Raw genomic sequence first — 18,104 nt, 5'->3', positions numbered from 1 at the left:
TGACCGAGATGGAATAAAAAGCAAGGTTGGTAGCTCCAGATCCTCTGGCAGCACCACAGGGACCTGTTCTGACTATAAACAGCGTTCTGTGCCGTTGCCTAACTCCGCATGGTCACCTCTACATGGAAAGAGGGGGGCGGTAACATGTTTAGATGGAATCCCTTCTTTCTAAGCATCCACAATACATTTTCTATTAGATCTCCTCCCACTGTCCACCCATTCTATGACAGGTTTCACCTCTGTCCACCCATTCTATGACAAGTCCTCCCACTGTCCACCCATTCTATGATAGGTCCCACCACTGTCCACCCATTCTATGACAGGTCCCACCACTGTCCACCCATTCTATGACAGGTCCCACCACTGTCCACCAATTCTATGACAGGTCCTCCCACTGTCCACCCATTCTATGACAGGTCCCACCACTGTCCACCCATTCTATGACAGGTCCCACCACTGTCCACCCATTCTATGACAGGTCCTCCCATTGTCCACCCATTCTATGAAAGGTCCCACCACTGTCCACCCATTCTATGACAGGTCCCACCACTGTCCACCCATTCTATGACAGGTCCTCCCATTCTATGACAGGTCCTCCCACTGTCCGCCCATTCTATGACAGGTCCCACCACTGTCCACCCATTCTATGACAGGTCCTCCCATTCTATGACAGGTCCTCCCACTGTCCGCCCATTCTATGACAGGTCCCACCACTGTGCTCCCATTCTATGACAGGACCCACCACTGTCCATACTATATTTTCTGGCAGTTGTCCCTCCCACTATCCACACTTCATTCTCTGACAGCTCTCCTTCCATTACCCTGAATTTTCTGGTGATTTCCCACACTCTGAACATAAATAAGGACGCTTGCCCAAGTGAATTCTCTGGTGTTGCACAAGGTTTCCTTTCCTAGTGAAACATTTCCCACACTTCCAACATGGATAAGGAAGTTCAGCTGTGTAAGTTCTCTAATGTTCAACAAGATTACCTTTACTAAGAAAATATTTCCCATACTTTGAATGGGAAAAATGGGAAGCTAACCAGTGTGAGATCTCTGATGTTTATCAAGGTTTCCTTTATGAGTGAAAGATTTCCCGCACTTTGAACAGAAATAGGGACATTCACCCGTGTGAATTCTCTGATGTTTAACAAGGTCTCTTTTAGCAGTGAAAGATTTCCCGCACTCTGAACATGAATACGGAAGTTCACCTGTGTGAATTTTTTGATGTCTAACAAGATGATCTTTCCTAAGAAAAGAATTCCCGCACTCTGAACATGAAAAAGGACGCTCACCCATGTGAAACCTTTGGTGTTGCACAAGGTTTCCTTTCTGAGTGAAAGATTTCCCGCACTCCGAACACAAATAAGGACGCTCACCAATGTGAATTCTCTGATGTTTAGCAAGGTTCTCTTTATGATTGAAAGATTTCCCACACTCTGGACATGAAAAGGGACGCTCACCCGTGTGAATTCTCTGATGTTTAACAAGGTCTCCTTTATAAGGGAAAGATTTCCCACACTCTGAACACGAATAGGGACGCTCACCCGTGTGAATTCTCTGGTGTTTAACAAAGTCTCTTTTATCAGTGAATGATTTCCCGCACTCTGAACATGAATAGGGACACTCACCCGTATGAATTCTCTGGTGTTTAACAAGGTCTCTTTTATCAGTGAATGATTTCCCACACACTGAACATGAATACGGACGCTCACCTGTGTGAATTCTCTGATGTTTAATAAGGTCTTCTTTATGATTAAAAGATTTCCCACACTCTGAACATGAATAGGGACGCTCACCTCTGTGAATTCTCTGGTGTTTAACAAGGACTCTTTTATGAGTGAAAGATTTCCCGCACTCTGAACATGAATAAGGGCGCTCACCTGTGTGAATTCTCTGATGTTTAACAAGGTTCTCTTTAAGAGTAAAAGCTTTCCCGCACTCTAAACATGAATAAGGACGCTCGCCCGTGTGAACTCTCTGATGTTTAACATGGTCTCCTCTATTATTGAAAGATTTCCCGCACTCTAAACATGAATACGGACGCTCACCTGTGTGAACTCTCTGATGAATAAGAAGAGTATTTTTTTTTAAGAAAGATTTTCCGCACTCTGAACATGAATTCGGACGCTCACCTGTGTGGATTTTCTGATGTGAAGCAAGGCCTCCTTTATAAATGAAAGATTTCCCGCACTCTGAACATGAATAGGGATGCTCACCCGTGTGAATTCTCTGATGTTCAACAAGACTGCGTTTTCTAGTGAAAGATTTCCCGCACTCTGAACATAAATAGGGATGTTCACCTGTGTGAATTCTCTGATGTATAACAAGACTACCTTTACGAATGAAAGATTTCCCGCACTCTAAACATGAATAGGGAAGCTCACCCGTGTGAATTCTCTGATGTATAACAAAGCCTCCTTTATAAGTGAAAGATTTCCCGCAGTCTGAACATGAATAAGGGCGCTCACCCGTGTGAATTCTCTGATGATTAAGAAGACCATCTTTCTTTTGAAAACCTTTCCCGCACTCTGAACATGAAAAAGGACGCTCACCCGTGTGAACTCTGTGGTGCTGAATAAGTTGTCCTTTCTTGGTGAACGATTTCCCACACTCTGAACATGAATGGGGGCGCCCATCCATGTGGATTTTTTTCTGATGTTTAGCAAGGTCTCTTATATAGAAAAACCCTTTCCCGCACTCTGAACATGAGAATAAATTCTCCCCTTGGTCAACCCCTTCATGGGGTAAGGAAGATTCCTTGGGATTAGAAGGATCTGTTGATCTATCTGCAGTGTGAGATCCTAAATGGATATTTGCAATCATAGTATGTGATTGGTGAGAAGATTCCCCCTGATCAGAGGGATCCATTGATGTCTCCGGACAGGAAGGTCTGTGATGGATATTTTGTGTATTTGGATTTCCTCTTGGAGGATCCTTTGTGATGACATTATTATAGCACAATAAGAATATAAGAGGTCTCTCTGAGGTATTCCTGGCCTCGCCTCCATCTGTTGGAAAGAAATGTGAAAAAAAAACATTGTAAGAAGTTCACAAATAACTGGAGTTTTAGATCCACCTCCCTCATAGGCGTGTGCACAGGGTGTCCCGGATGTGCCTGGACACACCCTAATCACCCCATGTGCATGAGCATTATAGCTCTGTGTTCGGTAGGAAGGTGGGAAAGTTCTCCCTCTTACCGGCTCTGCCATACAGACTTCTCTTTCACTGTGCCAGCAGGGAGATGTCAGGGGGGTCATATATACACTATATTGTCAAAAGTATTGGGACACCTGCCTTTACCCGCACATGGACTTTAATGGCATCCCAGTCTTAGTCCATAGATACATTGATGATGTTCTTACTGTAAGCAGTTAAGATTTCACAATGTTTCCCCTAATAAAGGATGTGATGTCCTCCATGTTGAACAAGGGTAGCACAGAATTTGTATCACTGGGGGAAAAGGTTGAACTTTTCAAAAACCTTGGTTTTTTTCTAAAGTGTATTGTGTTATTTGGATCCCAGAAACAGATGACGAGTCCGAAAGAGTATGCAAAAAAAAATAATATAATAAACCCTTCAGGATTCTTCCCATTGTCATTTTAGGAAGGATACAGACACTCTACATATGTAGCCAGTCTATATCTGCACCTATACGTCCTCCATGCACATGTACACAATATTATCAAAAGTATTGGGACGCCTGCCTTTACACGCACATTAACTTTAATGGCATCCCAGTCTTAGTCCGTAGATACGTTGACGATGTTCATACTGTAAGTAGTTAAGATTTCACAATGTTTCCCCTTATAAAGGATGTGATGTCCTCCATGTTGAACAAGGAAAGCACAGAATTTGTATCACTGGGGGAAAAAGGTTGAACCTTTCAAAATTCTTGATTCTTTTCTAAAGTGTATTTTGTTATTTGGATCCCAGAAACAGATTACGAGTCCGAAAGAGTATGCAAAAAAAAAAAATATAATAACCCCTTTAGGATTCTTCCCATTGTCATTTTAGGAAGGATACAGACACTCCACATATGTAGCCAATCTATATCTGTACCTATACGTCCTCCATGCACATGTACACTATATTGTCAAAAGTATTGGGACGCCTGCCTTTACACACATGAACTTTAATGGCATCCCAGTCTTAGTCCGTAGGGTTCAATATTGAGTTTGGCCCACCTTTTGCAGCTATAACAGCTTCGCTAGGAAGTCTAGGAAGCAACTTTAGGAAGGCTGTCCACAAGGTTTAGGAGTGTGTCTATGGGAAGGTTTGACTATTCTTCCAGAAGTGCATTCGTGAGGTCAGGTACTGACGTGGACTAGAAGGCCTGGCTCACAGTCTCTAATTTGTCTATGGTCAGGACTCAAGTCAAGTTCCTCCACCCCAAACCCTTTCTCCATGTCTTTATGGACCTTGTTTTGTGCACCAGTCCAAATCATTTGGTGGAATTGGGATTATGGTGTTTTTGTTTTTAGTTCTAGTCAAAGGAACTCGTAAGGTGTCAGAATACCAAGACATTTTGGACAATTTCAGGCTCCCAACTTTATGGGAACAGGACTCAGTCAAGTTCCTCCACCCCAAACTTGCTCATCCATGTCTTTATGGACCTTGCTTTGTGCACTGGTGTGCAGTCATGTTGGAACAGGAAGGGGCCATCCCCAAACTGTTCCCATAATGTTAAGAGCAAGAAATTGTCAAAAAAATATCTAGGTATACTGGTGCCTTAAGAGTTCCCTTCACTGAAACTAAGGGGCCAAGCCCAACCCCTGAAAAACAACCCCACACCAAGGTTTAGGAGTGTGTCTATGGGAATGTTTGACAATTCTTCCATAAGCGCATTTGTGGGGTCAGGCACTGATGGTGGACTAGAAGGCCTGGCTCGCAGTCTCCACTCTAATTCATCCCAAATTTGTTCTATCGAGTTGAGGTCAGGACTCTGTGCAGGTCAGTCAAGTTCCTCCACCCCAAACTCGCTCATCCATGTCCTTATGGACCTTGTTTTGTGCACTGGTGCGCAGTCATGTTGGAATAGTGCACCAGTCCAAATCATTTGGTGGAATGGGGATTATGGTGTATTGTTGTTTTTCAGGGGTTGGGCTTGGCCCCCTAAGTTCCAGTGAAGGGAACTCTTAAGGTGTCAGCATACCAAGACATTTTGGACAATTTCATGCTCCCAACTTTGTGGGAACAGGACTCAATCAAGTTCCTCCACCCCAAACTCACTCATCCATGTCTTTATGGACCTTGCTTTGTGCATGTTGGAACAGGAAGGGGTCATCCCCAAACTGTTCCCTCAAAGTTGGGAGCATGAAATTGTCCAAAATGTCTTGGTTTGCTGAAGCCTTAAGAGTTCCCTTTACTGGAACTAAGGGGCCAAGCCCAACCCCTGAAAAACACCCCCACACCATAATCCTCCATCCACCAAATGATTTGCACCAGTTAACTGAATTGTACATTTTGTTCCTCTCCCTAATACACTGTTAAGCACCTTTATTAGGCATACACATATTTAACCTTTTAGCACCAGCCAACGAAATGGTGTGATGATCTGATAATTATCTAATATTTTTCCTTACACTAAAATCCTTATACTCAGAAGTAAAATGAGACTGTGACCTGTTTCTTCCATAGTGCCTATACTTACTTGTGTTGATAAGTGAAGAAATTTCATCCAGTTCACTTTTCGAGGTCTCGCACACAGTGGTTCCAAACATGGTCTCTAGGAGGTTTCTGTTCTGCAGCAGGCCCAAATTTAGGGACCCGGCCACTCAGTAGTGTTTGCCTAGTGCCCAAGTACCCCTACCTACAGAACCTTCGCCACTGGTCACCACCATTAATTTGCTAACATTTTACCTTAAAACTACAATCCTTCTCTTCAGAAGTAAAATGAGACTGTGACCTGTTTCTTCCATAGTGCCTATACTTACTTGTGTGGATAGGTAGAGACATTTCTTCCTGTTCTCTTTTCATAATCATCCCAACCTCCTCCGTGGACGGATGATCACCCCCCACATACGTCTCTACTTCTTCTTTAACCTCAGATTTTATATTAATCCGTTCTTCACCCTAAACCCCAAAATAATAGAAAACATCTATTAAAGTCAACTAAAATAAAATAACAAAAATTATAGCAGCTCTGCATTCCCTACATCATTCAAAGTGTTTCTTTCTTTAATTCATGTCGTGTAAGTACCTGAATGGGACCTGGTATCAGGCTCTTGCAGTGCCTGAACATAAGAGCTCAGACTGGGAGAGGGGAAAGCAGAACAAGGAACCAATCAGCTATGTTCTAACAAGAACTCATAGCAGGAGGGAGCAGAGTGAAATAGGGATGAGCTCATCAGTCTGCTGCTTCTCCAGTGACGTGTAAGAGAGGAGCCGTGCTGTCGGGTCACCGCTCGTCCGTATTTGTCTCCGCCCCCTATACGCATGGCGTCATAAACTTGCGCGTCACGACTTCGTCAGTAGTAGTAGCAAGCGTATGACGCCACTCGTATAGGGGGCGGAGACTCATACAGACGAGTGGCGACCCGACAGCACGGCTCCTCTCTTACACATGTCAACCGAATGCTATTCGGTTGTGCCGAGCTCTTTACACCGGCAGTCCAGTGTAGAGGGCTGCATTGGGTGCGGGCTCCCGCGGGTCCCGCCGCAAATCTCGCGGGTGCGGGCCGTTTTCCCATTGCTGCGGGCGGTCAGGAACCTTTGCAGGAGACCCGCGGGGAACTCTATGATGTAAGGACTCACTGTACTTGTGCATGCTCTCCCCGCAGCTATGGTTCCTTCCTTCCCCAGCGCAGCCAATAACCAACGCTGATACAGTACCAGACCGAACCATTACACATGAAAAGGAGGGGGGCAAAGAAGTAAAGTCTTCCAGGTCCTCGCTCCGCCACCTCTCGGGGTATGGTACATGACTGTCAATGTACCATACCCCGAGAAGAGTAACGAGAGCTGGCGGAGCGAGGTCTGGGAGGACCTTTTTTCTTTGCCCCCCTCCTTTTTCTGTGTAATGGTTTGGTCTGGCATTGTATGAGGTTATTGGCTGGGGAAGGAAGGAACCATAGCTGCGGGGAGAGCATGTGTGTAATGGTTTGGTCTGGCACTGTATCAGGCGTTGTAAGAGGTTATTGGCTGGGGAAGGAAGGAACCATAGCTACGGGGAGAGCATGTGTGTAATGGTTTGGTCTGGCACTGTATCAGGCAACGTTGTATGATGTGGTCATTGGCTGGGGAAGGAGGAGGAGGAACCATAGCTGCAGGGAGAGCATGATGAGCCTCTAACTCTAAGACCTCTTTTCAGAATCATTATACAGCATTATAAGATAAGGGCTTTGACTGCAGATAGGGGCCAGCACTGAGATAAAGTTTGCGGGAGTGGACACAAACATTGCGGGTGCGGGCGGGATTGGACACAAACATTGAGGGTGCGGGCGGGTGTGGAACACATAGGTTGCGGGTGCGGGCGGTCCTGGTCATACATTCAGCGGGTGCGGGCTGGTGCGGGTTTAAGAAAACAGGCCCGCACAGGGCTCTAGTCCAGTGATTGGCTTTCAGTTTATCGGACCCACCTCTACTAAGGAAACATTGCTTTCTTTACTCAGACATAAGGTGAGAGGCCATCTTGTGGCTATTGGTGGCGGTGTCACAAGGACATATTGGATGGAGACATCTATCAAGCACTTTATATGCTGAATTTGCACCAGTGGATATTTATGGACTTTTTTTAGCAGGTTTCATGCACTTTATCTATTGCACTTTCTACTACTTATGCACTAATGATATTGTGAGATATATATATGATGTTTTGATCATTTTATTTGACAATTTTATTGATTATTATTTGAGTTTTTGGTATTATCTATTAGGGATATTGCAATAAGCACATTGTTACTTTTTGATTATTCTAGCACCTTACTTACACTTATTCACCTTAGCGCTGTACCCCTGCATTATACACAATACATAGAAATTGCCTCTCACAGCTTACAATACATATATATATATATATATATATATATATATATATATATATATATAGGTCCATATGCCCAGTGCTACCTACCTGATCATGGTCTGGGATGTTGTGATCCTTCTGTACAGAATCCCAAAAATATAGAGGAGGGGGGCATCTTTCACCCTAAACCCCAAAGGTGATAAAATACATTTATAACATGGAGCAAGAGATTACAAAATAAAATATCATCTCATGGCTTACAATACAAATATAGGTCTACATGTCCAGTCCTACCTACCTGAACCTGGGGAGGGATGGCGTGATCCTTCTGTATGGAATCCCAAAAAAACAGAGGAGGGGGGCATCTCTCACCCTAAACCCCAGAGGTGATAAAATAAATGTATTACATGGAGCAAGTGATTACAAAATAAAACATCATCTCATGGCTTACAATACAAATATAGGTCTATATGCCCAGTCCTACCTACCTGAACCTGGGGAGGGATGGCGTGATCCTTCTGTATGGAATCCCAAAAATATAGAGGAGGGGGGCATCTCTCACCCTAAACCCCAAAGGTGATAACATATATTTATAAAATGGGGCATAAGATTACAGAGAAAATTATAAACTGATAGCGTACAACACATATGAGTTCTAGTTGCTCAGTCCCACCTACCTGATGATGGTGAGGGATGGTGAGATCTTCCTGTGTGGAATCCCGGGAATACAGAGGACCACCCTCCTCCATAGACCGCTGATCCCCAAACATCTCTTCATTTTCTACTTTAACCTCAACCTTGATGACTTTCAGTTCTTCACCCTAAAGTACAAATATGATAGAATGGATTTGTAAAAGGAAACAAAAGATGACATAGAAGAATATTATCTCAAAGGGTAGAAATCTACAGCATATTTAAGTTATAGTTGCTCAGTCCCACCTACCTGATGATGGTGGGGGACGGTGTGATCTTCCTGTGTGGAATCCCGGGAATACAGAGGACGGGGACATCTCTCTGGTGGGTTCCCATTACTGGATCCATCTGTAGGAAACACACACACTGACTGAATACATTGTTTCTATGTGTTTATCAGATGATGGGGGATCTAGGTGGACCCTCCGTACTGCTCTCTCCTTTACAATAAAGTCTCCTCTTACCCGGTGATGTGAGGGGCGGCTGATTCTCCATCATGACGTCCTTGTAGAGATCCTTGTGTCCTTCTAAATACTCCCACTCCTCCATGGAGAAATAGACAGTGACATCCTGACACCTTATAGGAACCTGACACACACAATGATACAGTCACCATCCAGACACATCCCTTGTCTGTTACTGGATAATGTCCCAGAATTCCCAGCACCGCTCACCTCTGATGTCAGCAGCTCAGTGATCTTCTGGGTGACTTCCAGAAACTTCTTGTCATTGATTCTCTCAGGTTTCAGGGAATGAGGTAAAGGCACTGTAATGGCACAATGCTCACCAGACTTCACCGGAAGAAAACTGCATTAAAAGAACAATACTAATGTCATGTGACCTCCCAGAATCCTCCTCACCTCTCCGGTCAGGTCTGTGTTTTATTATTAGAGATAAGAGTGATGTCATGTGACCTCCCAGAATCCTCCTCACCTCTCCGGTCAGGTCTGTGTTTTATTAATAGAGATAATAGTGATGTCATGTGACCTCCCAGAATCCTCCTCACCTCTCCGGTCAGGTCTGTGTTTTTTTTATTAAAATGCCCCCTACACACCTATACTAACTGACCTGTGTAAAAAATATGTATATACTTAATTATTTTCCGCCTGCTTCAGTCATGTGACCTCCTTTGTCAGCCAGCGTCAGGAGCAGGAAAATAGATAAAGTGCTCAACAATGGCTGTGAAACCCATAGATTTGTCGGCAGTCCCTCCTCTCCCCTGCAGCGTTTGCTGGCTGACACATGGAAGCTGAATCACGTGACTGGATCATGAGCTGAAAGTTTGTATATACTGTACATTTGTTTTATCCAGGGAAGACAATATAGGTGTTAGGAGGGGAGGAGGGAGCATTTTTAAGACTATGTATGCTTTTGCTAGACTTCTCCTTTAATATGTCAGTCATGTGACTTGGGTCCTCCTCCATCCTCCTTGATTTGATCCATACAAGACTCTGAGCTCTGTAGACAGAGACCTACAGATAACATAGGGACCTCCCTGGACATTAGAACTCATAGACAAGTAGAGATTCATTGTAAATCCTCCGTCCAACAGTGAGGGAAGTTTTGTACTTGTGTTGTGTTGATAAATACCAAATATGTTCAACATGAAAACCACGAGTGCCTGAAAAATTAAAAAACTATGATACCCAAAACTCTAAATATGAAACAAATAAAAACTTTTATGCATGTTTTTTAATAAATCTTTAAACATTTTATATCAATCATTATTATGTTAGTGAGAAGTTATATTTATGGAGACACCATAGAACTATCTTTATGGAGACATCATAGCCCAGCGTGACCACGTGACCTTCGAGATCGTATGCCGGACTGAGCGGTATCACCTGGGTGTCACTTACGGCAAGTGGGTGAGAGACGGATCGGTATCGGGTGGGTGGGAGATGGAGCGGGTGAGAGACAGAGCAGTATTGAGTGGATGCCGAACGGAGCAGTATCATTTACGGCAAGTGGGTGAGTGATTCCGATCTGCCAGCAGATCTGTTAATGTGGAATTGCTTATATCTTTAATTTGTACATATGCGAGTGGCATATTCAATAACATTTGTAAACGGAATTATGCTATGTGACATAATTTTACCCTTACATGAGCAATATTTGGAATAACGGCAATATCGGCCAGTTCCGGGGCCGATACAGATATATCGGCAAAAGTCAATATCAGCCCTCCGATGATCGGTCAATTCCTAGTTTATACCTATATAATTTGTGTGAATATCAGCATCTACTGGAGATAAAAGACATCACAGTGACTATGGAGGAAGAGGACGGAACATGACGGGGGGGGGGGGGGGGGGGGGGTTACTGGGTGTAAATATAAAATATCTTATTACCTCCTCTGCTGCCAGCTCTAATGTCTTCTCGCCACTTACTTACAACTCCCCTCTCACCCCGGAACTTCCTGTTCATAAGTTACCTCCCTTCCTGTCTGTATATCACTTCCTGTTTCCATCTGACATCACTTCCTCCCCAGCTGTGGTATTACTTCCTGTTTCTATACAATCACACTATTCCTGTCTCCGAGTTATACTCGATATAATAGGAAAAGATCTCTTAAAGAGGAAGTAAAGCTTTCTCTGTAACGTGTACCTATGATAAGGCTTACACCATTTAGGAGATATTTACTTTGCATGCAACCAGTGACATCACTGGCACATGTACTCTGAAGGAACGGCCACCAGTGCCTTTCCTTCAGAGCCCTGTGCCGTGAATGGCAGCTCCTGTGCGCACGTGTGGGAGTGACATCATCGGGGCTCCAGCCAATCAGATGGCTGGAGGACGCGAACCTGGAAGGAAGGCGGGGGAACATGGATGGACAGTTGGATAAATGGTTCTATATTTAGGATGTATCTGGTCTATAACACTACATTCAGCAACAACTCTCCTCCACCATCCACACTACATTCTCCGACAGCTCTCCTCCACCATCCACACTACTTTCTCCGACAGCTCTCCTCTACGATCAACACTACATTCTCCGATAGCTCTTCTCTACCATCAACACTACATTCTCCGACATCTCTCCTCCCCCATCCACACTACATTCTCCAACATCTCTCCTCCAACATCCACACTACATTCTCCGACAGCTCTCCTCCACCATCCACACTACTTTCTCCGACAGCTCTCCTCCACGATCAACACTACATTCTCTGACAGCTCTCCTCCACCATCAACACTACATGCTCCGACATCTCTCCTCCCCCATCCACACTACATTCTCCAACTGCTCTCCTCCTCCATCCACACTACATTCTCCGACAGCTCTCCTCCCACTATCCACACTACATTCTCCGACAGCTTTTCACCATCCACACTACATTCTCCTACAGCTCTCCTCCACCATCAACACTACATTCTCCGACAGCTCTCCTCCACCATCCACACTACATTCTCCGACAGCTCTCCTCCACCATCCACACTACTTTCTCTGACAGCTCTCCTCCCCCATCAACATTACATTCTTCGACAGCTCTCCTCCACCATCCACACTACATTCTCCCTCAGCTCTCCTCCCACCATCCACACTATACTGGATTATCTGGTGTTTTATTAGAAGGATTTCTCACACATAATTATAGATGCTCATCCATGTGAATTCTCTGGTGTTGCACAAGGTTTCCTTTCCTAGTAAAAGATTTCCCGCACTTAGAACTTAAGGATGTTCGCCCGTGTGAATTATCTGATGTTTAACAAGGACTCCTTTAGATATGAAAGATTTCTCGCACTCTGAACATGAAAAGGACTTCTCCAGCAGGTGCTGGGTTTTTCTTCGTAAAGAAGAAGGGGGGTTAGTTGAGACCTTGCATTGACTATAGGGGTCTCAATCGCATCACGGTCAAGAATGCATACCTGATTCTGTTGATCACTGAGTTATTCGACCGCCTCAAGGGGGCAACGGTCTTCACCAAGCTCGGGCCGTGTATAACCTCGTAAGGATCAAGTAGGGAGATCAGTAGAAGACCGCGATTAATACCAGAACCAGTGATTACGAGTACCTTGTGATGCCCTTTGGCTTGTGCAATGTGCCCGCTGTCTTCCAGGAATTAATCAATGAGATCTTTTGTCATATGTTGCAGCAATGCATGGTAGTCTATTTGGACGACATCTTGGTTTACTCGGACTCCATTGAATCACACTATCGGGACGTCAGATGGGTACTGCAATGGTTATGGGAGAATGGGCTTTTCTGTAAGCTTGAGAAGTGTGAATTCCACTTGTCTCAGGTTACCTTCTTGGGCTACATCATTTCTGTTGAGGGTTTCTCCATGGACCTCCAGAAAATGTTGGATGTTTTGCAATGACCTCGCCCTAGTGGTCTCCATTCCATTCAGCGTTTCCTCAGTTTTGCCAACTACTATCGGAAGTTTATCAGGAAATTCTCCTCTTTGGCAAAACCTATCTCAGACCTGACTAGGAAGCGCAGCGATCCCCACAATTGGATGCCCGCAGCCATCCAGGCTTTTAAGGGCTTAAAGTCAGCTTTCGCGTTGGCCCCCATTCTGTCTCACCCTAATCCTGGGTTTCCCTTCTAGAGGTGGATGCTTCTGAGTCGGGAGTAGGAGCCCTTCTGTGTCAGTGTCCAACGCCTGATGGTTCCTTACTCCCTTGTGGGTTCTACTCCAAGAAGCTGTCCCCAGCAAACTGCAATTACCAGATTGGAGATAGAGAGCTCTTGGCCATTATCCTGGCTCTCAAGGAGTGCAGACACTTGCTTGAAGGTTCGGTGGTTCCAGTTCTTATTCTCACTGATCATAAGAATCTGACTTATCTCTCGGAGGCCAAGAGGCTAACACCTCGTCAGGACATATGGGCCTTATTTCTTTCTTTCTCATTTTAACTATGTGGTCTCTTACTTGCCCGGCTCCAAGAATGTTAAGGCTGACACCTTGTCTTCCGTGCCGACACTGGTCATACCCCCAGATCATATCCTGGCTGCCATCCGTTCCAGCTTAACCTCTCCTCTTGGGGAGCAGATTTTGGCCACCCAACCTGATGCTCCCACAGAGAGACCTGCTGGCAAATGTTTTGTACCTGAAGGGTTGCGTGTCAGACTGTTGCGAACCTACCATAATTCCAAGACTGACGGTCATCCTGGTAGGAACCAGATGTCCTGGGCTATTTCTCATCAGTTCTGGTGGCCTTCTCTCACTGATGTTGCTGCGTATGTGGCCACTTGTTCGGTCTGTGCCCATAATAAATCCCTACGGAACCTCCCCTTAGGTCTACTACATCCTATTCTCAATAAAGAAGCTCCCTTGTCTCACATGGCCATAGATTTTATTGTGGATCTTCCCGCTTCTCGGGGTTTCACAGTTATCCTCATCGTTGTTGTCCGGTTCCCCAAAATGTGTCACTGTATTCCATGTAAGCAACTGCCTACCGCTCAGGAACTTGCCTCAGTGTTTGAAAGGGAGGTTTTCTGCTTACACGGGTTGCCTAAGGAGATTGTCTCGGACCGAGGGAGCCAGTTTGTCGCCAGATTCTGGCACGGCTTTTGCTCCAATTTGGGTATTCGACTCTCCTTCTCTTCGGACTACCATCCGCAGTCCAACGGGGCCGCTGAGAGTTCCAACCAAGCTCTGGAGCAGTTTTCCGCTGCTATATTTCTGACCTTCAGGACAATTGGGTGGACCTGCTACCCTGGGCAGAGTTTTCCAGGAACTCTGCTACTAACTTGTCTTCCGGAATGTCTCCATTCATGGCCAATTATGGCTTCTAGCACCTTGTGTTGCCTGTGTCATTCTCGCCACAGGACATCTCGGTGGTGGAGGATCATCTCTGTGTCCTCTGTTCCTCTTGGGTGCAGATTCAAGAGTCTCTACGGGTCTCTGCACAGCGTCAGAAACTCCAGGAGACGTTTACCTGCCCCTTCGTGCCAGATCGAAGAGAGGGTGTAGTTGTTTACCCGTAATCTCAACCTCAGGGTACTCACTGCTAAATTGGCACCCCGTTTTATTGGGCCTTTTTGCATCCTCTGCCAGGTGAACCCGGTGACCTATGCCCTTGATCTTGCTCCTGGCATGCATATCTCCAAAGTCTTTCACGTGTCACTTTTGAAGCCCCTGGTTTTCAATCGCTTTACTTCTTCTCTTCCTTGCCCTTATCCCATGCGTGTGGGACGAGGGCAAGGAAGAGTATGAGGAGTATGAGGTTAGCAGCATCCTGGACTCTCGTCGGTTTCAAGGTCAGGTTCAATACCTGGTGCACTGAAGAGGTTATGGTCCTGAGGAGCGCTCCTGGGTTCCCTCCACTGATTTGTTTCTATTCTCTTATTTTCTATTCTTTTCTATTCTATTCCTTTATTTTCTAGTCTATTTTTTTTCTCTTTGGAAATTCGAACATAAACTTTAATGGCATCCCAGTCTTAGTCGGTAGGGTTCAATATTAACCACTTGCCGACTGCCTAACGCCGATCTACGTCGGCAGTCAGCCCCTCACAGGCAAAGTGACGTAGGGCTACGTCACTAGCTTGTGAGGGTCTAGGGAGCGAGCGCGCGCCCCCGGAGGCGCGCTCCCGCGTGGTCACGGACCCCCCCGCGCGTGTGACCGGCGGACCCGATGTCCGCCGGTCACTCGGCGATCGGCGGGGGAGAGGGAGAAAGTCAGGCGGCTTGTGTAAACAAGCCACCTGTCATTCTCCTCGGTCTAAAAACACTGATCACACGGATCTACTATGTAGATCCGTTGATCAGTGTCCTTACAGCTCAAGCCACAGCCAATCACAGTAGAAAGCACGCCCCTAGGGACACACACAGCCCCTCCCTCCCAAATAAAGTTAACCCCTTCACTACCAGTGTATTTTTACAGTAACAGTGCATATGTATAGCACTGATTACTGTAGAAATGTCACTGGTAACCCCAAAAGTGTCAAAAATGTCAGTCAAGGGTCCGATCTGTCCGCCCCAATGTCGCAGTACCGCAAAAAAAATCGCAGATCGCCGCCATTACGCGGTAAAAAAAAAAACAACAAAAATGACAAAAATCTTTCCCTTTGTTAGTAAACGCGATAACTTTTGCGCAAACCAATCAAAATACGCTTTTTGCGATTTTTTTTACCAAACATAGGTGGCATAAAACAAATTGGCCGAAAATGTTAAAAAATTTTGATTTTTACATTTTTTGTGGGAGGAATTTCATATAAAAAAATGTGAAAAATATTGCTATTTTTGCAAAATTGACACTCTTTTTTTGTTTATAGCGCATGATCAAAAAATCGCACAGGTGATCAAATACCACCAAAAGAAAGCTCTGTTTGTGGGAAAAAAAGGACGCCAAATTTGTTTAGGTACAGCGTCGCACGACCGCGCAATTGTCCGTTAAAGTCACGCAGTACCGAATCGCAAAATACCCCCTGGTCGGAATGGGGGTAAAATCTTCCGGGGCTTAAGTGGTTAAGTTGACCTGCCCTTTGCAGCTATAACAGCTTCAACTCTTCTGGGAAGGCTGTCCACAAGGTTTAGGAGTGTCTATGGGAATGTTTGACTATTCTTCCAGAAGCTCACTTGTGAGGTCAGGCACTGATGTGGACAAGAAGGCCTGACATATAGTCTCCACTCTAATTCATCCAAAAGATGTTCTGCCAGGTTGAGGTCAGGACTCTGTACAGTCAGGTTCCTCCACCCCAAACTCGCTCATCCATGTCCTATTATTTTCTATTCTATTTTAATTTGTTCTTTTATTTTCTATTCTGTTTTGTTCTGTTTTACTCTGTTCTTTTCTATTCTATTTTTTTATTTTTCTATATATTCCTTTATTTTCTATTCTATTTGTTTCTATTCTTTTATTTTCTATTCTGTTCTGTTTTACTCCATTCTATTTTTTTATTTTCTATTCTATTCCTTTATTTTCTATTATATTCCTTTATTTTCTATTCTATTTGTTTCTATTATTTTATTTTGTATTCTGTTCTGTTTTATTCGATTCTTGTCTAATCCTTTATTTTCTATTCTATTCCTTTATTTTCTAATCTATATTATTCTTATTGGAAATTCGAATTCCATTCGAAAACTTTTCGAATTCATTTTGAAAATGATTTGAATTCGAATTTGGTCCAAAGTTTCATTTTGTTATTTCGGGTTTGTTTAGGTTCGTTACTATTGTCATTCGGGAATTCGGTTACAGCCGAATAACAAAAAAATTGTCTGAAGTTTTCTACAAAGGACCTGGTAATGAGAGGCTGGCTGGAACTCACAGGGTTCTTATATCTTTATGCACCCCTGTAACCCATCAGGAGGGGCTACCACTCTCTGGATTGTATTTTTATTTTAAAGTATGCAAAATTATTTTTTTTTTTAAAAAAAAGAACGGGGATACCACAATGTGGGGGTAACATAGAAGGTACATCCCACCGCTGGAGACCACAGAAAACACAACAAGGTAAGAGAAGACTCAGATCATCCAAATTACATATATATATTTAATATCACTTTTGCCAAGATGCACCTATTATAAAGTAAATATATTCTTCTTACAGCTGTGTTTAGGGTGACCACATTTCCAAACTGCCATTCAGGAACCCCCCCCCCCCCCCCCCCCACAAAAAAAAAAAAAAAAGATGATTTATTAAACTTTGTTTGCCCATTAGTTTACACAGGTGGTTTACAATGTGCACCTGCCTTACCTAAGTCACCTTCTTCTTCATTACTGTCCCCCACTTGTCACCTTCTTTATTACTGTCCCCCACTTGTGTCACCTTCTTCTTCATTACTGTCCCCCACTTGTCTCCTTCTTCTTCATTACTCTCCCCTACTTGTGTCACTTTCTTCTTCATTACTGTCCCCCATTTGTGTCACCTTCTTCTTCATCACCTTCCCCCCACTTGTCACCTTCTTCCCTTCTTCTTCATTACTGTCCTCCACTTGTGTCACCTTCTTCATCACTGTCCCCCACTTGTATCCTTCTTCTTCATTACTGTCCCCTACTTGTGTCACCTTCTTCCTCATCACTGTCCCCCACTTGTATCCTTCTTCATTACTGTCCCCCACTTGTGTCACCTTCTTCTTCATTACTGTCCCCCACTTGTGTTACCTTCTTCTTCATCACTGTCCCCCACTTGTCACCTTCTTCTTTATTACTGTCCCCCACTTGTGTCACCTTCTTCATTACTGCCCCCCCACTTGTGTTACCTTCTTCTTCATTACGCTCCCCTACTTGTGTCACCTTCATTACTGTCCCCCACTTGTGTACCCTTCTTCTTCATTACTGTCCCCCACTTGTGTCACCTTCTTCTTGATTACTGTCCCCCACTTGTTTCCCCTTCTTCTTCATAAATGTCCCCTTCTTCATTACTATCCCCCACTTGTGTCACCTTCTTCTTCATCACTGTCCCCCACTTGTGTTACCATCTTCTTCATTACTGTCCTCCACTTGTGTCACCTTCTTCTTCATCACCTTCCCCCCACTTGTCACCTTCTTCTTCATTACT

General features: G+C 44.5%; 2 protein-coding genes across 2 annotated transcripts in view; both read right to left on the bottom strand.

Moving 5' to 3' along the window:
- The window catches only part of LOC309563472 (uncharacterized protein), a gene marked incomplete at its 3' end in the record, with an annotated part of 45,458 nt that extends 42,454 nt beyond the window's left edge, over positions 1 to 3,004 (bottom strand). Inside the window, exon 1 of the mRNA XM_082267865.1 lies at positions 1,128 to 3,004. Within this exon, the coding sequence (XP_082123991.1) occupies positions 1,128 to 2,871 (1,744 nt within the window). The 5' untranslated portion in view covers positions 2,872 to 3,004. The remainder of the gene's footprint in view (positions 1 to 1,127) is intronic.
- The window catches only part of LOC309564412 (uncharacterized protein), a 1,531,146-nt gene that overhangs the window by 44,481 nt on the left and 1,468,561 nt on the right, over positions 1 to 18,104 (bottom strand).

This window comes from Pelophylax lessonae (genome assembly GCF_965119305.1).
Source record: "Pelophylax lessonae genome assembly, chromosome: 9".
Taxonomy (NCBI): domain Eukaryota; kingdom Metazoa; phylum Chordata; class Amphibia; order Anura; family Ranidae; genus Pelophylax; species Pelophylax lessonae.
This window is presented reverse-complemented; position numbering and strand designations above follow the sequence as displayed.